Here is a 24,634-nt window from a genome sequence, read left to right as displayed (position 1 = left end):
TCGCTATGGCGCACACATTTCCATTGACTTTACAGTTATTAATATTTTTATTTTGCCACGGTTTTCTCCTATTTCTATGGCAAATACAGACAGACTTTCTATTAAAAACCTTGGTCAGTTTCCCAGATTCAGTGTCTCAGGAATGAAAAATGGAATTAACCTAATCTAACAGTTTAAGTGAGTAGATGCAACACTTTCAAAAGGTAACAAGTATCAACAAATCCCTAATTTCAATATGATGAATGTTTATATGGCCAGAATAAGACACAAATACTGTAAATATATTCTGTACCTGACCATTGGGAAATACACTCCTGACACCTTCCTTCCAAACTGTTTCAGTATATTCGTCACTGGTACTTTCTGCTGCTGTGCTGGTTTCCTCTGTAGATAAACACACTGTCTGGGTTGATTTTACAATCACATCTCCCAAGCTCCCAAAAGATGCCGTTTCAGAATCACTGAGTTTTGAAACAAAAAAATTGCATTTGTTAATTTTAATGCAAAATTACACTTTCATTTCATCTGGGCTTGCAAACATTTGTGTTCTTTTTCATTATAAAAGAATATTTTCCAATTACACAAACTTTTGCAAGTTCAGTGGAATACTGTCCTCCACTTGTTAGAAATGATGATTTCCTGATTAAAGTTATTAAAATGTTTGGAAGTATTTCTGATGCAGACTACGAGAATCCGTGCGGTCTTTTTAATCACGCAGACTTATTGGAATGCATTTAAATAGCCGGGAGGTGACTTTTACTTTAAGAATGGGCTCTAAACAAATAAGTAGATTGGCATAAACCTTCATTGACACCATGGAATTAATGTAAACCACTCAACATTTAGTCATAATAATTTATACATGCTCTGTGATGATTTATAAATTTTAATATCTTTTCACTTTTATTTAAATATAGTAAAAAAAAAAGTACCTTTATTATATTGCATTATATATTTTGTAATATTCGTTATTATATTAACTTGTTGACTACTACTACGATGTGTTAAATGTAAAACATCTTTCTCTCTCTCTCTCTAGAGAGAGAGAGAGAGAGAGAGAGAGAGAGAGAGAGAGAGAGAGAGAGAGAGAGATATCTAGATACATATACATACATATATATGCAGATAGGACCGGAAATAATTGGACACTGACACAAATTTCATCATTTTGGCTCTGTACGCCACCACAATGGATTTGAAATGAAATAACCGGGATGCAATAGAAGTGCAGACTTTTAGCTTTAATTCAAGGGGTTGGACAAAAATATCGTATGAAACGTTTAGGAATTGCAACCATTTTCATACACAGTCCCCTTATTTCAGGGGCTCAAATGTAATTGGACAAATTAACACAATAATAAATAAAATGTTCATTTTTAATACTTTGTCGAGAATCCTTTGCAGGCAATGACTGCTTGAAGTCTGGAATGCATGGACATCACCAAACGCTGGGTTTCCTCCTTTGTGATGCTTTGCCAGGCCTTTACTGCAGCTGTCTTCAGTTGTTGTTTGTTCGTGGGTCTTTCTGCCTTAAGTTTTGTCTTCAGCAAGTGAAATGCATGCTCGATCGGGTTGAGATCAGGTGATTGACTCGGCCATTGCAGAATATTCCACTTCTTTGCCTTAAAAAACTCCTGGTTTGCTTTCGCAGTATGTTTTGGGTCATTGTCCATCTGTAAAGTGAAGCGCCGTCCAATCAACTTTGCTGAATTTGGCTGAATCTGAGCAGACAATATATCCCTATACACTTCAGAATTCACCCGACTGCTTCTGCCTTCTGTCACATCATCAATAAACACTAGTGACCCAGTGCCATTGGAAGCCATGCATGCCCATGGCATCACACTGCCTCCACCGTGTTTTAGATGATGTGGTATGCTTTAGATCATGAGCCATTCCAAGCCTTCTCCATACTTTTTTCTTCCCATCATTCTGGTACATGTTGATCTTAGATTCATCTGTCCAAAGAATGCTGTTCCACAACTGGGCTGGCTTTTTTAGATATTGTTTGGCAAAGTCTAATCGGGCCTTTCTATTCTTGAGGCTTATGAATGATTTGCACATTGTGGTGAACCCTCTGTATTTGCTCTCGTGAAGTCTTCTCTTTATGGTAGACTTGGATAATGATATGCCTACCTCCTGGAGAGTGTTCTTCACTTGGCTGGATGTTGTGAAGAAGTTTTTCTTTACCATGGAAAGGATCCTACGATCATCCACCACTGCTGTCTTCCGTGGATGTCCAGGCCTTTTTGTGTTGCAGAGCTCACCAGTGCGTTCTTTTTTTCTCAGAATGTACCAAACTGTTGATTTGGCCACTCCTAATGTTCCTGCTATCTCTCTGATGGATTTCCTTTTTTTTTTTGCAGCCTAAGGATGCCCTATTTCACTTGCATTGAGAGATCCTTTGACCGCATGTTGTGGGTTCACAGCAAAAGCTTCCAAATGCGAATGCCACACCTGGAGTCAACTCCAGACCTTTTACCTGCTTAATTGATGATGAAATAACGAAGCAATATCCCACACCTGTCCATGAAACAGCTTTTGAGTCAATTGTCCAATTACTTTTAGCCCTTGAAAAAGAGGGGGCTAAATATTAAAGAGATGTAATTCCTAAACCCTTCCCTCAAATTAAAGCCGATAGACTGCACTTTAAGCCCATATTCATTATTTAACTGTAACTTGAATTTATTTTGGTACACAGCCAAAATAACAAAACTTGTATCAATGTCCAATTATTTCCGGACCTAACTGTATATTTCAATAAAACGGGAGGATACTATGTTTGCCCTTTGCTATCTCCCTTTCCATATCGAGTGGTAACTACCAATCAACAGAAAGAGAAGCATTAAAACAAAAATACAGACAAGTTAATTTAAAGAGTGCTGTACATGTAAAGACTTCAGCTGCAACGTGAGGCTAAAAACATGTCGTGATTTTAAAATCCTCTGCAATTCTAAAAACCTCTGCAATTCTAAAATCCTCTGCAATTCTAAAATCCTCTGCAATTCTAAAAACCTCTGCAATTCTAAAAACCTCTGCAATTCTAAAATCCTCTGCAATTCTAAAATCCTCTGCAATTCTAAAAACCTCTGCAATTCTAAAATCCTCTGCAATTCTAAAATCCTCTGCAATTCTAAAATCCTCTGCAATTCTAAAATCCTCTGCAATTCTAAAAACCTCTGCAATTCTAAAAACCTCTGCAATTCTAAAATCCTCTGCAATTCTAAAATCCTCTGCAATTCTAAAATCCTCTGCAATTCTAAAAACCTCTGCAATTCTAAAAACATCTGCAATTTTAAAATCCTCTGCAATTCTAAAAACCTCTGCAATTCTAAAATCCTCTGCAATTCTAAAAACCTCTGCAATTCTAAAAACATCTGCAATTCTAAATCTTTTTTGACATAGAGATGGTCACTGCTTTACAGTTTATTTTTTATTTTTAAAAGGTCATCGTTTGAGCAAGCTCCTTACAAGAAACATCAAGGTCCATATTTAAGTAGCAATGCTATTCAATATGACTCCTTCCGGGACAAGTGCAGACACTTTATGGCACATTAAAGTGAGTGGGCTTTAAGGTATCTTCTGGCACTGGAAGGTGTCTTATGGCAGAGCACTGCTTAGTAAATATGACCCCAAGTCCCTCTAGAAGTGAATGAAGTAGAGCTGAAAGGCTGTAGCCAAGCCTTGTTTGTGCAATATTAAACTACTACTGTAGGTGCTGAAGTACTATGTTAACAGATGAGACATGTGCAGAATAGGATGAACAGTCACTTAAACTAGTACTTTATTTTGCAGGTCCAACAAAGATGCAGGTGTAAGAAGGAACCTAAATAATATAGATTGTATACAGTATGAAAGGCATTGACAAATGCAATGATCATCAGCTGTCTTGTGGATACATATAGCCAGGGCCGGGGCCCAGGACTAGCGTTACATCCCCCTAACAGTTCACACCTCACAAGTCCTCTCCATTTCCCCCACTTTTCCTGTGTCTTTCTCTCCGCTCTGTCTCACTCCCTCTTCCTCACTCACCCCCTCCCGTCTCGCTTGTAGTTTTCTCCCCTGCGTCTCACTCTTACTCCCTCTTTTCCTCACTCATTCCCACCCTCACCCCCTCTCTCCTCTCACATGCCCCCACCTTCCGTCAGTTACCCACCCTCAATCAATCCCCCAACACAAAATACATACCAACCCCTCCATTGCATATTAAAAAGACACCCACCCCCCCATATTCCATATTTAAAAGACCCCTACTGACCCCCCAATTCTTTATTAAAAAGACCCCACTCCATATAAAAAAAGACCCTCACTACCCCAATACATATAAAAAGACCCCCACTCCCCCCAATACATATATATAAAAGTAGACTTAGCTTGGGGATGGTCAGGCCGAGTCCGGTGGCAGGTGGGGGTCCAGCTGCGGGCGCTGCAAGTTGGGGCGGACTTGGTCAAGACAGGCCCGGCTGCCAATTGCGGCCGGGCCCCGGCTCTCCATCAGCTGCAGGCCTCCTCGCTCTGTGTCCCACGACCGGGCTTCCAAAGTCAGCACGCACCGGAAGCTGAGGCCCCGCTTACTTCTGGCGAGCTGTCAGGGGAACCCGTCGCGCGCCGCCAGAGGTTGCAAGCTCAGCGTGGGACACATAGTGAGGAAGAGGCCTGCATCTGATGGAGAGCCGGGGCCCGCCCGCGACCAACAGCTGGGCCTGCCCAGAGGCTAGGGCCAATTTGCAGCACCGGCCACCGGACCCCCCGCAGTCGCCTGGCCCGGAACACTTGTCCCTTCAGTCCCCCCTGTTGTCGGTCCTGCATGTAGCCTACATTTGGTTTTCATAACAATAATATTAGATGCTTAAATAATCCAAAACCTGTTTTTCATTTTCCCGATTTTTTCGTGACATTTTTTGTACAGCAGATTTAAAGAAGTTAAAATTAAAATATGGATACAAATTCAAAACAATTTAAGGCATGTTTATGCTATTTTAAATGTAAAGATACCCCCCAAAAAGTTACAATATAGGGTGTCCTAGAAGTGATGGGTTAAGTACTGAAGGGGCATTGTGCAGTAATTTAGCATTGAAGCGTAATGAATATTATTCTGTAAGCAGTATCGGCACAGCCATACTGTAGTTATTTAACCCTTTTGCTACCAGAGGGAAGCTTTTGTTTTAATCTTTCACATATTCAAAGTCATCTCCATGCTAAATTGTGTAAGCATTAACAAAATTGGTAGCAGTCTATATAGTTTAATGTGTGTAGTATGAAGAGAAATGCTTCTGTAGTGTGGAAAACACAATAGGAACGACCCCCCAAGGAAAGTTGCTGCAAGTGAAGGCATTTTTGAACAACGTTCAATTAAAGTTGGTACAATGACTGTGCATAAAACATACATGAAATAATTAGTGTGGATGGTTCTTAATTTAAGGGATGTTAAACAGCTTGTAAACATCTGGTAGCAAGCTGAAATGGGTCATTTAAAATTTATCTAACTAAATTAAGGAGGCTGGGGGGGGCAGAGAACTGCTTTTCCTCCTGGATCGGCATGTCACAAGATAACTAAACGGACATAGTAGGCTTGCCTGGGAATCCTTAGCTGTCAGTGGTGAATATGCAAAGGGCCAGCAAATTAAATCAACCTGCCAAACTGTCAATTTCAAGCCTCATGACTGCATGAAAATAGCATCACTGGAAGAAATCAAGCATTGCCTTCTTTTGGGCTTCCTGGCACCTATTCAACTGCTCGTACAGTTGTGGCTAATTTTGCATGCAAATTTCAGTCAATAAGCTCAGAACAAGACCTCCCAAGATATTTCAAAGGATCTGACAGCATTTTTTTCTGAATACTAAATCGACAGTAGTTGAAATTCAATCTCCATTTGCTGTGCTTTGCATATGCACAATGTCCCCTCCACAGAGCTGAGTTAATGAGAGCCGTACCTGTCTTCACTCACATCCTCCCAGCCGTCTTTACTGAAGTTCTCAAACATACTGCTCATAACCTTGATAGATTGATTAAGAAAAGCCTGGTGACGTCTCAGAGAGATCTTCTTGGCTGCTTTGAGTTTAACCTTAGTTTCTGCTCCTTTCTTGTTGCCTTGCTGGCCGATCCTTTCCCTGGTGGCCAGATTAGCCACTGCTTTGGCCTTGTCCAGGGCATGCTGGAGAGACTGCACTTGCCTTAACAGATCCCGATTTTCATTTCTCAACTTGTTACCTTCTGCCAACAGTCTCTTAAGAGATGTGATTTCTCTGTTTAGTTCATCTTTCTTCACCTCGAACGCCTCTCTGGCTTGATTTGCCTCTAGATTTCCCACAATTAGCTGCTCCATTTTTTGCTCTCTTGTCTCTGCATCTTTTCGATGTTGTCTTAGGGATGCTTTCAGTGAAGTTCTCTCTTTGCTTAACTCATCATTTGATCTTCTCAGTTTCCTCGACTCCATCTCTAATTCACTTAACCTCTTTTCCAAACAGCTAACCTAATTAAAAAAATCAAATAAAAATTATTATACACATTTACGAGACATGTTAGTTCATAGCCTTTAATATACTCATAGACAAGAAAACACCCCAAAACTAGTTTTCGTTATCAATACAGCTTATTACAACCCATCTTAAATATGAATTCATACTCTGTCCAATCATAAAGTTACAAGAAAGGTAAAAGCAGCGTAAGATTCCTCACAAGACTTTCATAAAACTTGCTCTCAATTAACATCTACAAAACCACCCATATTTATATATACAATAATATGATATGCCCCATGATGTAGTAGCTGCTATGAAACGCACGTAGGGTGTGACTATGCATGTTTGAGCCAGGTAAGAGAAGTGCACACCTTATCAATTGCAAACAATCAAACCTGATGAAGGTGTGCATTTGACGCCAAGATGTTGACTTATGACACAATAAAACACAAAGTATTGAATCAAGACTGGACTGACAGTATTTATTTTGATTTGATTTCCTTTCCTACTGTCTGATTTTGCGCTTAATGTATTATTATAATTCACTGTACTATATTCTTTGTGAAGCGCGGAGTACACTTTGGCGCTAAATAAAGATTTACATCCATCCATACATGCCTTTAATTTTATAAAAATACTACACTATGGAGGTTGCGCTTCCCCCCTTTTTTTCTTGTAGATATTTGTTTTTATTCTTCAGTATATTCGCATGATTTTCTTTTGGGGTATTTTTATTCATATATTATTGCACATATCTGAACTCTTAAAGGATATACCTACTGTAAATTAAAACGGAAATAGCCGTGTAAGTCCAGTTGCAGAATAAATGAGTTCTTCAGTATTAGGTGATAATCACCTAAAGGTATCACGTAATACTGAAGAGCTCATTTATTCTGCAACTGGACTTACACGGCTATTTCCGTTTTAATTTACAGTAGGTAGATTTATAAATGGCAAGACTACAAATAAAATTGAGCGCAGTTAAGAGTTGAGGCTTGCCTACAGGTATACTGGTAATGTTGCCTTTATACTTCTACATAAAGGGGTACATTCAAAAACGTGTAACCATGTTACGTGTGGTAACCATGATCTGAAAGATTGCCAAGAAATGGACAACTCCTATCCCACTGCTGTAAGTACAAACCAAAGTCTCAGAGACAAATAAGCACACCCACATATATCTGCAATTACATTCTCTGGATGCGAGATATCCTGAAGTCGTTATCTCTTTAGCATGTATTGGATTTGGCACGTTTGAATGGGAAATAAAAAATAAATAAATAAAACAGTTAAAAAATAAATAAAATAACTTTCACTGCTCCAGAAATAGACTGACAGAGACGATCCCTTGAAATCATGTGGTAGCACATCCTTCAAAAGAAAAGAGAATCATTAAACACCCGGTGTTGTCCCCTTAAGCTATTGGTACTTTAAATTCATTTGAATGTTTTCTTCTTCTTGTTGCATAATGTTATACACAGCAAGTCAGTCAAAATGATTAAAAGGAAATGGAACATGCCCTCTGGGCTTACACCCTTTCCAAGCAGTGTACGTAGTGCCTTACATCTGCAGAGATCAAAATTTATACCTGGCAAACAAAATTAGAGTCGTGATACAGAGATGATAACCTAGAACTAACTGGGTGACATTATAAACTGTAGCACTCAAATTATTTCAATTACTCACTCTACCTTAAGATAAATGAATGTGAGCACTTCCTGTTCGGTGTGTTATTATTGTAACATGATGTTTGTCATGCCATAATAACGAGATGACAGCATTCATTACCTGGCCATATGGCACTTATTACAAGAACAAGCAATCAAATAATTTACTCTAAATTACTGCACTTCTTCTAAGACTGAGGGGCTTATGCAGAGAGGATAGAGAAGGGAAATAGCACCATATTTTGGAGAAAATACTTCCCAGAGAAGCTTCTCCTGCAGAGAACATGGAGAGATTCATAAAATTCTCCACAGCTGGTTTCTTTACTTTAAAAATTGCCAAACACGTGGAGAGATTGGTAAATTCGCCATGTTAAAATAGGGTGGTATGCAGGTAGCATAGATGCACTGCAACTCGCCATTCTGCCCTATATTATAGTGAGTTCAATCTAGCCAGAAAAACTTGGCAATTTTGAATCTCATCAGAAAAATTAGGTAACGCAGCTTTCTGCATACGACCATAACTTGCTCCAATTCTGTGGCTATTTTCTTGCCGTTTTCACATTAAATAACGTTCCTCTCTGCATAAGGCCCTTAATCCATGGACAAAGAAGACCCCGTGCTGGGTTTTTTTTTTTTGTTTGTTTTTGTTTTTTTAGATATCATTACCTTGTTGCTTTCAGTGTTGATGGAATTATACATATTTGTACTTAAAGATGCAGCCTTTTTAAAACCACATTTTGGATACAATAGAAAACCAAATCGGTCCCAAACCTATCATATTGGATTGTTTCCTATTCTGATTAAAAATGACAAGTACTTTATAAAACATGGCCCATTTCTACAGCAGCACAAGACATTATTGCCTGTGTTATCGCATGATTGGTCATTATCATAAGCAAACGGAGTGGCAAGGCGCAATATTAAGCAATTTTGGAAAACAGTCAAGCAATTTTGCTCATTATCGTACGAAAACTAGTCCAATGACGTCTGCTACATCTGCATTTGTTCATTTAGATTCAATGGAAGCCATTTTAATGTTACCAAAAATGAAGACATTTAAAAGCAAGAAAAAGCATAGAAACCATGAAAATTAAAAGTGCTCTGTGGAGGGCAAAGAATAGTTTTATTTATAAAAATGTTTTACCAGGAATTATAGGCCAAAGCAGTAAAATTCCGGGCATTATTGAAAACCCTGCCCTCTGATTGGTTAAAATTACTAATTGGATAATGCCTGGAATTTTAGGAGCTTGCAAAGTGCAGTTTTCAATGTGTTTATTTCCAGCCAATCAGCTTTCAGAACAGCTGAGACAGGGCATGGGATTGGTAAGAATGAAGTAACAGCTCTGAGACAGGGCAGGGGATTGGTCAGGAAGTATCAGCCATGGGTTGACTCCTCCGCCTCCCGAGCTGACTGAGATTTTCTGAGCAGATTCAGTTGAATTGGGGGTGGGGTGAGAGTCTGCAAAGAGGTAAGTGGCTGTCTGCAGTTTCTTTGTGGCTGCAGTTTGTGTGTACTGTGCTGTTGTGTTGTATATCTGTGTAGAGGTGCTGTGTGTGTGTATAGAGCCCTAGTGTGTGTGTCATTGTCAGCAGCAGTGTTTATGGGTGTAGCATGTGTGTGTAGCAGCAGTTTGTGTGTGTGTGTGTGTGTGTGTGTGTGTGTGTGTGTATAGAGGTGCTCTGTTGTGTGTAGAGGTGCTCTGTTGTGTGTAAAGGTGCTGTTTTGTGTGTAGAGGTGCTGTTTTGTGTGTAGAGGTGCTGTTTTGTGTGTAGAGGTGCAGTGTTGTGTGTGTGTGTGTGGGTGGGGGGGTGTGTGTAGAGGTGCTGTGTTGTGCTGTGTTGTGTGTAGAGGTGTGAGGAGAGTGCAAAGTTTAGTAAGTGGCTGCATTTTTTATTGTGGCTGCAGTGTGTGTGTGTGTGATGTGCGGTTGTATGTGTAGCAGCAGTTTGTGTGTGTGTAGAGCTGATGTGTGTGTGTATAAAGCTACGGTGTGTGCTTGTGTGTTTAGAGCTCCAGTGTGTGTGTGTGTGTGTGTGTCAGTAGCAGTGTTTATGGGTGTAGCATGTGTGTGTAGAGCTGCTGTGTTGTGTGTGTAGAGGTGCTGTGTTGTGTGTTTAGAGGTGCTGTGTTGTGAGTGTAGAGGAGGTGCTGTGTTGTGTGTCTAGAGCTCCAGTGTGTGTGTTTGTGTGTGGTGTGCTTGTGTGTGTAGAGGTGCTGTGTTGTGTGTGTGTGTGTGTGTGTGTGTGTGTGTAGCAGCAGTTTGTGTGTGTTGAGCTGCTCTGTGTGTCTGTAGAGGTGCTGTATGTGTGTGTATGTATGTATGTATGTATGTATGTATGTATGTATGTATATACACACAGAGAGAGCGTCAGTGTGTGGATATAGATATCTGCCATGTAAGCGTATATAGAGGTGGTTTCATGTATTTACCATTTTATTTTAATAAAAAAATCTATTTAACTATCCAAAAGTGTCTATTATTTATGAAATAAGCCTACATTTAGCCTATAATAGTAATAATCCCCTCAGAACAGGGCATTACTGGCCAATAATGCCCTGTTCTGAGGGGATTATTACTTAAGTAATACATTGAGAGTTACCTCTCGTTTTGAAGTATGTCCTGGGCACAGAGTTATAAAAAATACATGGTTACATTAAAAGAATAGGGTTATACAGTGAATTCACAGACATTTCATGCACAGATAGAGTTGGAAAATTGGGTACAGGGGATAAAGGGCATATGAGTTTCAGAATGAAATAGGGCAGCTTTAACATCTCCGAACAGCAGCAAACGGCTCACACCCTTTAGCTGCGCCAAAGGCTGTCTGCCTTTGGGGCAACGTAGATGTACACTGGTGTGGAAAGTACAAGCACATGTTAACCCTTAGCACGCTGGTCCTGTGCAGAGGGGAGCAGTTCTTGGGGAGCCCCATCAGGCTGTCTGCCTTTGGGGCAACGTAGATGTACACCGGTGTGGAAAGTACAAGCACATGTTAACCCTTAGCACGCTGGTCCTGTGCAGAGGGGAGCAGTTCTTGGGGAGCCCCATCAGGCTGTCCGCCTTTGGGGCAACGCAGATGTACACTGGGCACTAGTGTGTCGAAGAGTTACAGAACATCAATGAGAAATGTGGTATCTTTAAATAGAGTGTGAGGGGGGGGAGGAATACAGCATAAATTACATTTTATACTTGAGACAATTTATTTGTCACAGAAACTACGCACAGTGATGGTTATTTTTTTTATTTTTGTAGATAACTTCTTGCAGTTTTTACAATAGAATAAAGTGGGTACCCTTCTCCTTAAGAAATAATGATTTTTGAATAATAGAAATGCAAAGGAGAAACCTTAAAAAATAAAAACTTTTGAAATATTGCTTTGAATCATGTCACAAGAATACTACTGTAATCCTGTAGATTGCAATAAATACCTTTACTCTGCAGTTAAATACCATGGCAAATATGTAATATGCGTGAAATACTGGGCTGAAAGAGTTGGTCACAGAGGTGAGGTCACTGCCATTGCCGAAAAGGGAAGCTTTGGCTAGTGCTTATCTCTCGGTGCTTCATGCATCAGCAATTAGACAGTAAGCTCTTAGGGGCAGGGATTCATTGCGACTGCAAACAATTCTACATAAAACATTGTGTTCATTGTTCACGCATGAAATGCCCTGTGATACATACCATAGCAGTCACTAGAAAATCATAGAAAAGAAAGGTAGTGTATGTCATGGGAGACCAGGACAATTTACACCAGGGATCAGTACACTAGACAGAACGGCAGAGTTGAACAAAAGTGAATTTATTGGAAAAAGTTTCCACAAACTTCCAGTACATAAAACACCCACAGAAACTCCCCCAATTGGGGGAAATACCTAGTCCTAGATGCAGGGACCTCTGTCTGGAAGCTTACCTCGATACGCATTCTAAACTTGCGCCGCTATCTTCTGTAGTATGGGCAGGACTGCCTTGCTGGCTAACAGTTTTACGTTCCCCGCCGTTGCTTTTCACCAAACGGCTCCAGCAAACGCTGCACATACAGACCGCAGCAACACCGGATGCTTCAGACTCCTGCACTAGGTTTTCTCAGTTCTCTTCTGCTGACTCCTTGTCAGCTCTTCCTTTACAGGGGCCATGCCAGTACCTTGTCAGCACACAGCCTTTACAAAGAATATAAAGCCCAGAATGATTCTCTTGAGGCTGGAGAGTAGGCATATTTATACTCCTGTCCCAATCGGAGACATGCTAGCTAGTCTGGGTTGGAACAATATTCCTCCTCTCTTCCACGGCCCTAGACCCGGTTGATGAGATTACTGGGGTTGAAGGTGGGCCAGGACAATGGTGATACAATCCCCTTCCACAGGCAAACAAAACAGATACAGCCAAAGAGCTTACAGCTTTCTTGCAAAGCAAGACCACTCCGCAGGCGGTCGACTTCTCCCTGGTTTCTCAACAATGGGCCTAATCCCATCACAGTGTCCAGGCCTACAATACCAAACTCTGATATCATTACAGCTCATTTTATAAGAGAGAGTTAGGCTGTGAACCCGCTGCGGCCGGACCCTTGCCCGAATGGTCCCTGCCCCCGCTGCCTCCTTCCGGCAGGGCTGACTACGTACTGTGACGCGTCAGCCGGCCGATGCTGCAAGAATCTAGTGATTTTCGGCGCTGACGCGTCACGTGGTACGCGAGTCAGCCAATGGGGAGGAGGGGAGGGAAGGAGCTAGATGGGAGGCGCCTTGGGCGGGGAGCAGGGAAGGAGCTGCGGGTTAAAGTGTGTGAGTATGTATGTGTATGTATGTGTGTGTATGTGTATGTGTGTATGTGTATATGTGTGTGTATGTGTGTGTATGTGTGTGGGGTGGTGGACGGCACCACAATCAGATCCCGCCCCCCTCCCTCCCTCCCACTCCCGCCCCGGCTCCCGGCTCCCTACAGACCGCGTATCGCGGTCTGTGTCTGTCAGCGCCCCGCCTGTCTGCAGTGCGGGCGCGCTGACTGAGGGAGCGGGGCCTTAGCCTTAACCGTTACAGGTCCCCACTCTTGAACCGAGCTGTACATCACTGTTTCACCTTCATTTAAGAGGAATATATATAACTGCTACAATGAACTGCACAAACATAAATAACTACATCATATAATTGACAGGTAGGGGTGATAACAGGCTTATTCTTTATCTAAAAGCAGCCAAATCTACCCCTACCTTTACAGTGCATATGTCCACGGAACAAATCAAACATTCATGCTAAATTATTACCACTTGCATGAGAAATGCAGGGCACATACAATAAATCGGAATGGGCCTGACAAAGGTATGCTACATTTGTACTGAATACAATGACATATCAGTGATTGGAAGTGAGCCATGCTGTTCAGCATGCATCTTCCCCGATCATCACAAACCAATCTTGCTTTTATCTTCTTTAAATCAAAGACAAAGGTCAGATTATAGGTCAACATGTCTAAAAGAACAAAGTAAAAATACACAGGACAGAGCACACCAGAAGTATTCAAAAGCATATATTTACAAAAAAATGTTACATCTCTTACATAGAAATAAGTAAGCAGTATCAGACTTCCAGATGGAGTAACACAGAGCCCAAACATTTTTAGCTGAAATACAAAGCGGACAATGTTTGTAGAGCTCCGACACCAATTGTGTCCCCAAGTGACAGTGTAATGACCTGATGACCTCGACGCATTTCACATGCTATATGTGCTTCATCGGAGTCACGTTTCAAAACTCAATTTCCCTTCAACACCCATTTTCTATTGTTCATTAATCAATCACACAAACATAATAATCATATCTGGAAGGGCTGATCTATATGTAGACAACAAAAACACATATATTATATATATATATATATATATATGAAAAAGAAAAGAAAAAAACAGGCGCACACCTAGTGCATTAAAGTATAACAATGTAGTTTATAGAACAATTAAAACAGTCAAATGCCCACTCACAAAAGTACACGGTAAATAAGCAGGTATGAGATAGGCTCTCATAAGCCAATAGTGCCGTCCGACTCAGCAATGGTGTCCTTCTCCTGTGTGCTCTCCGCGTGGTTTCCTGCAACCGGAAGTGACATCCACCCGGTGCTGGACTATCACTGCGCTTTGAGAACTATTGCAGGCTGTGAGAGGCAAAGCAGAAGTTTGGATCCCTTCCTCCCCGGTGGTGCAGCGACCAGAAGCAGGGAGCTGAAGGTGCTGGTTCCCGGAGGGATTTCCTGTGCGGGGCACCCGACCGGGTGGATGTCACTTCCGGTTGCAGGAAACCACGCGGAGAGCACACAGGAGAAGGACACCATTGCTGAGTCGGACGGCACTATTGGCTTATGAGAGCCTATCTCATACCTGCTTATTTACCGTGTACTTTTGTGAGTGGGCATTTGACTGTTTTAATTGTTCTATAAACGACATTGTTATACTTTAATGCACCAGGTGTGCGCCTGTTTTTTTCTTAGGTATCAACAGGGAGTAGTGATCCCTTTGAAACAGGCTGCCTTTTACCTGGATGCGTCATTTTGGAACAGGACTCTGTGTTTTTTAAGGTTTTTTAATGGTTTTAATCCATTGGTTTTTATTCATTTAATTTTTACAATATATACGGAAAAAAAATTTAGTACATTTTTTATTATTAAAGTATTAGTACATTGCTTTTGATTTTACAAACGTAAAATCTTTACAATACATAGGTTTTCCAATATATATATATACTTATCTTTGCCACCCCATTGGTTGTATTTCACAGTTAGGTGTACTTAATCACAGTTTGTTAGGTTACAATAGAGGCGCTACTTCGTTTTTTTGTTCTGTTTTGATATATATATATATATATATATATATATATATAAATATATATATATATATTTCCCAGAATCCCTTGCTGCAGTGGAAGTGCTGTATGCTGGGTGATGATGGGGAAAGGCGGGGTTGCAGACCTGCCTAAGACATGCAGATGAGCATACAGTTATATTTGCATATTTGTTTTCCTGTGGAGGGTTTTTGTCACTTTTTTTACTCACCATAACTTAACTCAGTATTATGGTATAGCCTATCCCATAGCCTCTCATGCATACCCAGTTAAAATCAACCCCACACTGATGAGACCCATCAAGGTCGAAACAGCCGTCTGTGGGTGGTTTTCTGGGTATGCACCTTAACCCTGGCTGTGCTCAAAGCTGTGACCATGCAGCAAGCTTAAGCCTATAGGGAACCATGTTAAAAATGGTTTTTGAGGCAAAAAGTGACACTGTGTGCTCATTTGCATGTAATTTCCCAGAATCCCTTGCTGCAGTGGAAGTGCTGTATGCTGGGTGATGATGGGGAAAGGCGGGGTTGCAGACCTGCCTAAGACATGCAGATGAGCATACAGTTATATTTGCATATTTGCTTTCCTGTGGAGGGTTTTTGTCACTTTTTTTACTCACCATAACTTAACTCAGTATTATGGTATACTGTAGCCTATCCCATAGCCTCTCATGCATACCCAGTTAAAATCAACCCCACACTGATGAGACCCATCAAGGTCGAAACAGCTGTCTGTGGGTGGTTTTCTGGGTATGCACCTTAACCCTGGCTGTGCTCAAAGCTGTGACCATGCAGCAAGCTTAAGCCTATAGGGAACCATGTTAAAAATGGTTTTTGAGGCAAAAAGTGACACTGTGTGCTCATTTGCATGTCATTTCCAAGAATCCCTTGCTGCAGTGGAAGTGCTGTATGCTGGGTGATGATGGGGAAAGGCGGGGTTGCAGACCTGCCTAAGACATGCAGATGAGCATACAGTTATATTTGCATATATATATATATATATATATATATATATATATATATATATATATATATATATATATATATACACACATATATATATGAGAAAGAGAATAAAGCGCAATCCTATGTAGCTGTTTCAAAATGAGGGGAAAATGTAATAAAGGCAATAAAGGTTGGTTAATGGATGTACAATTGACACACATACAGAAAAAACATAACAATAAAACAATATATATGGATAAAAAATAGAGGAACAAGTAATTGTCCAAACTGTGTCCAAAAAATGTCCAGCAGATCTAATGTGAGGGAGTAGCACTTTAAGTGGATGAAGTACTTGTATGCCCAATATGGATGTGGCTGAAGCAACAAGTGGGGAGTGGAGTGACTCTGATATATATATATATATCAAATGTGAAGGTAGAAATAGCTGTGGTAGGGTGTTGGATGTTTTCTGTAAATAGGATCCAAAGGGAAAGGCAGAGGGGGGTAAGGGAACGGTCTCACCAGATGAGTGTAAACGTGGCGAACCCCGAGGGGTGTCTGCGTCCCTCCGTCAGCTGCGCCTGCAAATCCACGACGCATGCATACAGACATACATACACACACAAATATATATATATATATATACACACATTACTATTAAAAAAAATATGGCAAATAGGAAGTACAGTATACTATTAATTGTAGCCTCCCTCCCCTAAATTGTGTCTCCTAAAAAAAAATACATGTACATATGGAGATGCTCAGGCATATATCCAGGGCCGGTGCAAGGGTATTAGGCAACCTAGGCAAACCTATTTTTACAATATTTGGTATACTCCTTTGAATGACTATACAGATGTGGCAGGCAATATTACCCCTGTTTACATGCTGCTTTTCGTTAATACTGTTGGATCATTAAACAGCAAGGCCGTTGAAGACAATGGTGAAGGATATACTGTATGTATTATTTAATGTGTTATTTTGTGCATTATTTTGCTTTAACCGGGGTAACAACGTCTGCTACATCTGTAACGTAAAATGTTTTCATCTGTTTATAGTTATATTTATATTACCTGTAACCCACAATGAGATAATATAATACCATGTATTGTTGTACCCTAACAAATCCTTTACCAAACACCCACAGGTATATCTATATTACCAGGTGCAAAATATTGAAATAGCATGACATTTTCAGTTTATTACCTAATCCTCCAGAGTCCCTTTCTGATCTAAACATTGTACAAAAAAATGTCATCCCCTGCTGTATGATATTTTACATTTGTGTATTTAACAGACTGCTTCATTGTTTTGTCCTACATTTCTGCTGTTAATTAATGTATTTCTATCACGCTGGAAATTGCACAGAACGGTTTTACACAATTTATAACACAATAGCCAAGCATTGGTAACTCACTCATCTAGAGGTGCACCATTTCAAAGGCTTGTCTGCAAAGTACCATTTAGAATGAGTCTCTTCTATAGTGCGGGCAATTTCACCATACTAAGCATTTAAAATAAATACAGCTGGGTGTCACTTACTGCATAGGATTCAGAAGTATTATTATTATTATTAACAGCTATGCAAATATATCTGTGTTATTAACCCTAAAGCCACCATAATCAGTTGCTGATTAAAGGTGCAGTGCTACATGGGAGCAAATAAGCTAAAAACAGTGATCTGTTTAATGTCTGTGTATGAAGGCACAAGTAGTGCAATCAGGGAGCAATAACATTGCTCTAAATGTATCGAAGAAAAAGTGCCATTAAAAGCAAAAGGACTTTTTTTCTTTGCTACATGTGCAGCAATTTGGCCCCAGATCTGCACAACTGTTGCCTTGATACATATACTCCTAGTGGTTTGAACAACGATATATGTATCAAGTTTCACACTGGACACTCATGACTTACTTTTCATCCAATGTTGCCCCTCTTGTATTGTTGACTGTTTTAGGGAGTGGTTGCACGAGGAGTTAAGGGAGAGGATAGTCAACGCTATATTATGAGGTGTCAACATTTGCTCTGATACTGTAATTGTCGCAGTTTTCCTTTTTCTTTGCCCCACATGTAAAATTGTCAGGTCCAAGGTGGCGCTAACCTCCGCTGTAAGAAGCAAGACTAACCAGCTTTATACATATGCCACTGGCACAAAACTGATGGAAATCAAAACTTTTTGCTTCATTGTTTAAGAGCCAAAAGCTGCTTTTAACACATACCCCTAGAAATCAGACGAGTATGTGTATTTTTAAATAATTTCTTAAAGCAAATTTACCGTTGTTTTGAAGTGCAAATGGGACCCTGAAGTGAAAAAGTGGTGGTAGTCCATTTTGTTTGGTCCATTGTGAAGCTACTACAATCACATTTATGTCAAACAATTAGAGAAGACAAAGAACAGGACAAGGGAAAGCCAAGGCAAAGAAAGTTGCATCCGCAACCAAGTTTTGAAAAAAATGAAACATGTCTGTGCTATGCATTTGTTTAACCATGATTCCTGAGACAATGTGTACCTAAGAACACCAGTTGGCTTTTTTTGGATGTACTGCATACAATGTGAGATATGTCAAAAAAGTGAGAAAGACTTCCGTTATCGCGGCTTTAAAAAGCAATTTTAAAAAATTAAAACCGCAGCGATGCACAGCGCAGCCCCAAGAGTACTATGAGCAGCTGTCTAAGCAGCAACCTGGCTATGGCAGAGAAACAGAGCAGAGAAGAGGAAAAGGAAAATAGAGTCTCCCAAAATGGCGCCCGAATGAAGTCACTAGGCAGGGTGAGACAGTGGAGCAGTGCTGCTACGGCCAAAGCAGTTGCAAAAGAGCTAATGTCTGCATTATATAAGAAGTATGACTCCCTGCAAAAATCCCTTGAAGATTTTAAAGAGGAGCTTTCCCTGCCAATTTAAGATCGGGAGAGTTGGAGACCAGAGTGGGAGATTTGCAAGATGATCTGGGAGAAACTCAGACAGAAGTCTTGGAACTAAAAAAGAAAAACCAAGCCTTGCAGGAAAAGGTAGATCTTGAAAATAGATCCAGAAGGAGCGATGTAAGGATTATTGGAATACCAGAGTCTGTAAAACCATATCAGCTCATGGATTTCTGCTCCAAATGGCTTCCCGAGACTCTGGGGTTACCTTCAGATCTGGCTACCATCCAAGTGGAAAGAGTTCATAGACTGGTGCCGACAAAACATTGAGAGAGACCAAGAGCAGGGATGGTGAAATTGCTGGACTTTAGTGGGAAGAAAAAATAGACTTTTGCGAGGTTACAAGGATGCAGGATGAATTACATATGAGAGATGCAAGATATTAATTTTCCAGGATTATTCAGTGGCAGTCTCTAACAAAATGAGAGAGTTTGGAAACAAAACAAGAGATTTATTTTGGGATACCCAGCCACTCACCGACTCTTCACGGTGAATGTCAAAATTTTCATGGAGTTGGGGGGAGGCTGAAAAGTACATCCTTGATCACCACAAGGACATTGAGGACAGGTGAGCTGAGTGGGACTAGAGGCGTACGCTGGATCGTTATTCCCCAACTCAAGAACGAAACCGCAGCGAGAGAGCGGTGAGAAGATGATCGGAGCAGAAGATACAAGACTTAATTATGGGACTTTCTGTTATAAAGGGAACATGCAAGTGGTTTGTGGTTCAAACTGCTCTTTATTGGTTGAGACTCTATATAGATATCAACCGTACAAGTATATACAGATAGGTCCGGAAATAATTGGACACTGATACAAGTTTTGTTATTTCGGCTGTGTACCAAAATAAATTCAAGTTACAGTTAAATAATGAATATGGACTTAAAGTGCAGTCTATCAGCTTTAATTTGAGGGTATCCACATCCAAATTGGAGGACGTGTTTAGGAATTACATCTCTTTAATATGTAGCCCCTCTTTTTCAAGGGACCAAAAGTAATTGGACAATTGACTCTAAAGCTGTTTCATGGACAGGTGTGGGCTATTCCTTCGTTATTTCATCATCAATAAAGCAGGTAAAAGGTCTGGAGTTGATTCCAGGTGTGGCATTCGCATTTGGAAGCTGCTGCTGTGAACCCACAACATGCGGTCAAAGGAGCTCTCAATGCAAATGAAACAGGGCATCCTAAGGCCGCGCGTATAGTGCCCGCGATAGGCGATGTGACGGGTGACGTCACCATCGCCGCCAGCGAATGTTATATTTCGCTTTGCAGCAGCATCGTTGGCGTACTGGCATTTGATTGGTTCAGGGGCTGTCAAAATTCACGGCGCAACATCAATCCGTCGCATTGTTGCCGTCGCGCTTACTATAAGTGCACATGGCGGCAATGCATTTGTTTTTGGGAGACGTCGCGTCACCGTCGCCTGTAGCGGGCACTATACGCGCAGCCTTAGGCTGCAAAAAAAAAAAAATCCATCAGAGATAGCAGGAACATTCGGAGTGGCCAAATCAACAGTTTGGTACATTCTGAGAAAAAAAGAACACACTGGTGAGCTCTGCAACACAAAAAGGCCTGGACGTCCACGGAAGACAACAGTGGTGGATGATCATATAATACTTTCCATGGTAAAGAAAAACCCCTTCACAACATCCAGCCAAGTGAAGAACACTCTCCAGGAGGTAGGCATATCATTATCCAAGTCTACCATAAAGAGAAGACTTCACGAGAGCAAATACAGAGGGTTCACCACAAGGTGCAAACCATTCATAAGCCTCAAGAATAGAAAGGCCAGATTAGACTTTGCCAAACAATATTTTAAAAAGCCAGCCCAGTTCTGGAACAGCATTCTTTGGACAGATGAAACTAAGATCAACCTGTACCAGAATGATGGGAAGAAAAAAGTATGGAGAGGGCTTGGACTGGCTCATGATCCGAAGCATACCACATCATCTGTAAAACACGGGGGAGGCAGTGTGATGGCATGGGCATGCATGGCTTACAATGGCACTGGGTCACTAGTGTTTATTGATGATGTGACGGAAGACAGAAGTAGCCGGATTAATTCTGGAGTGTATAGGGATATATTGTCTGCTCAGATTCAGCCAATTCAGCGAAGTTGATTGGACGGCGCTTCACTTTACAGATGGACAGCGACCGAAAACATACTGTGAAAGCAACCCAGGACTTTTTTAAGGCAAAGAAGTGGAATATTCTGCAATGGCCGAGTCAATCACCTGATCTCAACCCAATCGAGCATGCATTTCACTTGCTGAAGACAAAACTTAAGGCAGAAAGACCCACGAACAAACAACAACTGAAGACAGCTGCAGTAAAGGCCTGGCAAAGCATCACAAAGAAGGAGACCCAGCGTTTGGTGATGTCCATGCGTTCCAGACTTCAAGCAGTCATTGCCTGCAAAGGATTCTCAATAAAGTATTAAAAATGAACATTTTATTTATGATTGTGTTAATTTGTCCAATTACATTTGAGCCCCTGAAATAAGGTGACTGTGTATGAAAATGGTTGCAATTCCTAAACGTTTCATACGATATTTTTGTTAACCCCTTGAATTAAAGCTGGAAGTCTGCACTTCTATTGCATCTCGGTTGATCATTTCAAATCCATTGTGGTGGCGTACAGAGCTAAAATGATGAAATTTGTGTCAGTGTCCAATTATTTCCGGACCTAACTGTATGTTCTTGAATATCTGTAGGGATAAATTGCAAGAAGAAACAGAAATTGGTAGCAGTGATGTTAAAAATATAACTGTAAATAGTTTAATATGACAGACGTTCTAAGGGAGGCTATGGCCAGTGTAGTTTATTGTGTACCAAGTAAAATGGCAGGCTGAAAGGAGTTTAAGAGATAGTAAAGCTAGATAGATATTGTACTTATGGAAGAAATAAAGTCAACACATTTTTGTTTTTTGGGTTCATTTTGTGTTTTATTTGTGCTATATGTTCTTTCATGCCACTTTAAGCTGTTCGTCTACACACTTTCTGAACTGTGTCAAGGGGTACGATAGGGGTGGTATAAACCATCTCGGATCTATTATGGTGGTTAGCAGGGCCGCTGACAGAGGGGGGGGCGGAGAGAGAGTCGGGACAGGTGTCCCGGCGGTTGCGGGGGGTCCGACTGGCACTGCTGCGACCCCAGCTGCGTGCCTCCCTCACTATGTCCCACGCTGAGCTTCCGATGTTGGCACACGACGGGGCTCTCGAATATTTGTGCGCACCGGAAATAAGCTTGGCTCAGCTTCTAGTGAGCGTCGACATGCGAGGGAGGCCCAGCGTACGCCAGCGTCAGAAGCTTGGCATGGGACAGAGTGAGGGAGGACCACAGCTGGGGGAGAGCAGGGGCCCAGAGGCGAGAGGACCGTCAGCCGGGCCCAGCCAGAGGTCAGGCCCAACTTGCAGCACCGGCCGGGCCCCCCACAGCCACAGGACTCGGCCAGAGACCATCGTCAAGGTAAGTCTGTTTTTTTTATGTATTTGGGTGGGGTATTTGTATATGTATTGGGGGGGAGGTTGGGTGTATTTTTATATGTATTGGGGGGATGGGTGTATTTTTATATGTATTGGGGAGATGGGTGTATTTTTATATGTATTGAGGAGATGGGTGTATTTTTATATGTATGGGGGGATGGGTGTATTTTTATATGTATTGAGGAGATGGGTGTATTTTTATATGTATTGGGGGGATGGGTGCATTTTTATATGTAAGGGGAGGTGTATTTTTATATGTATGGGGAGGTGTTTTGAGAATATCAAAAATCTCAGGGGTATTACCACAAATCCTAAGGAGATAAATGGCGTATTTCAAAGCTTTTACCAAATTGTATATAGTAAAAGTAAAATAGACAAAAAAAAGCACAACATAGATTTTTTTGGGGAGAAGTACCAATGGAAAAAAAAGGAAACCAGTTAATAAAGATACATGAGCTACCTGGAGAAAATAGAGAAAACAATTTGAGACATCACATACTTGCTTAAAGTTCCTAACTATACAAAGGAATTTGAAGTTGCCACCGTGGTTGATGCAGGCCTCTTTCTCAGCTATGGAGGGGCAAGAGGGTAAGAATTCTGGGACAGCTGATACATGTGAATAAAATTTAAAAAAAAGTGTTGGTAAAATTGATTAAGCCAGAGTCTCCGACCATAGACACCTTAATAGATTACTTGAATAAATTGAAGCTGTTGGATAACTTGGAAGTGGGGACGAATAAAAAAAAAAAAAAAAACTTAGAACCGAGAATTTATTAATTTTTTTAAATGGGAAAAGTTTATTGATACAATGCCACAACAAGATAGGGATTAAATTAAACAGACAATTGAACACACCTCTTGGGGCCTCCTCAGATTAATTGCGGAAGGCCACAGACAACTTCAACTTTGAGAAAATACGATAATACAGAATAGATAGGGGGAGATGACAATTGGATCACCTCATAGCAGGGTATGATTGGAAGGTGCATGATGATAGCTGTAACTTTATTTTGGAAATATGGATGTTTTTCTTTTTATTATTATTTGTGTTATTGTGGATAACTCTGGGATTAACATCATGATGTGCAATACCAAAAATCAATTCTGTGTAAAAGTATGTTTATTTTCTGCACTTCAATTTCATATTTTTTTGTATTGGAATGTTGCAATGTTTTTTAATATAACATGTTTGGAAACCCAATAAAAAGACTATTTAAAATGAATAAAAAAGTGCCAAAAAACCTCAACCGTATAGCATACAGCAAGTGAAAATATCACTTGTGAGCACATTGACATGTCTCAGACAGGTCTGCAACCCTGCTTTTCACCATTATCTCTTAGCATACAGTGCTTCCACTACAGCAAGGGATTCTGGGTAATGACATGCAAATGAGCACAGTGTCACCTTTTGCTTCAAATCCATTTAAGTGACCCCTATGAGGGTCTTGATATTTTTCTTCTTCACTTAAGAATTCCTCACAAAAGAACAGTATAATTCTGTCAAGGAATACTAAAAGTTATCACCGCTGGGGCCCGAGTACACAAATAGATATTTGTGTAGGTTTACTCACTGTTCTGCCAAAAAGTAGTATGCTTCCGTAAGGCTCCTACACATGGAGCAGTATAGGCTGCCCTGAAAATGCCCCATAAGTAGGAAAATGAGGTCCGATACCCCACCCTTAGCAATATGGGGTGGATCAGTAGTAGCAGGTACTGTATAGGCGAGCAGGGACCCTTTATTTAGGTCTTTAGTTTATTTATATAGATTGGAAATAACACATATCGCTCTAAGTGCAGATGTGCTAATGCAGTTGGCAGAAGACTGAATTAAACTCCCCTCGGCTGCACAGCGGGGCAGAATGTGCATACCTAGTGTGGCACACGGGACCCTGGTGTGACGACTCCCGTGCTACACCAGGTACAGTACATCATAAGGGCACTGAAAAGGTTAATGCGGGGAATACCACACAGTTTCCAAACAATTAGATGGCAGTGTTGGCACACTATATCACCACTATATCCAATCAAAGAGGATCAATGAAACCTGTTACATTTGTATGTATGCACTCAGAATGGGAAATGGCTGGAGTCCCTGAAGTGGAAGGCCATATAAATTCATGAAAGATCATAGCCGCAACACAAGTAAAGGTTTATATTTTATAGCTACGATTGCAGGAGTCGACACACAATTGCTAGACAAGACAATGTAAGATCTCAAGATATTCAAAAGTACTACAAATGTACAGCCATTAGTTGACCCGAGATTTAAAGAGTCTCTCAAACACAGGTTTTATGCTGGAAATATAATATTTCCAAATATGGAAACACAAATGAGCACA

At 40.8% G+C, this 24,634-nt stretch overlaps 1 protein-coding gene across 6 annotated transcripts in view; it reads right to left on the bottom strand.

Annotated features, from left to right (window-relative positions):
• CNTLN (centlein) overlaps positions 1–24,634 on the bottom strand; it is a 307,481-nt gene that overhangs the window by 127,241 nt on the left and 155,606 nt on the right. For all 6 annotated transcript variants that reach the window (XM_075594863.1, XM_075594856.1, XM_075594883.1 and 3 more), the window contains 2 exons: positions 5,935–6,473; positions 293–461 (listed from right to left, as the gene is read on the bottom strand). In XM_075594863.1, coding sequence (XP_075450978.1) covers positions 293–461; positions 5,935–6,473 — 708 coding nt within the window. The remainder of the gene's footprint in view (positions 1–292; positions 462–5,934; positions 6,474–24,634) is intronic.

This window comes from Ascaphus truei, chromosome 1 (assembly GCF_040206685.1).
Source record: "Ascaphus truei isolate aAscTru1 chromosome 1, aAscTru1.hap1, whole genome shotgun sequence".
NCBI lineage: Eukaryota > Metazoa > Chordata > Amphibia > Anura > Ascaphidae > Ascaphus > Ascaphus truei.
The sequence above is the reverse complement of the archived record's forward strand: the minus strand, read 5'-3'. Positions and strand labels throughout refer to the sequence as shown.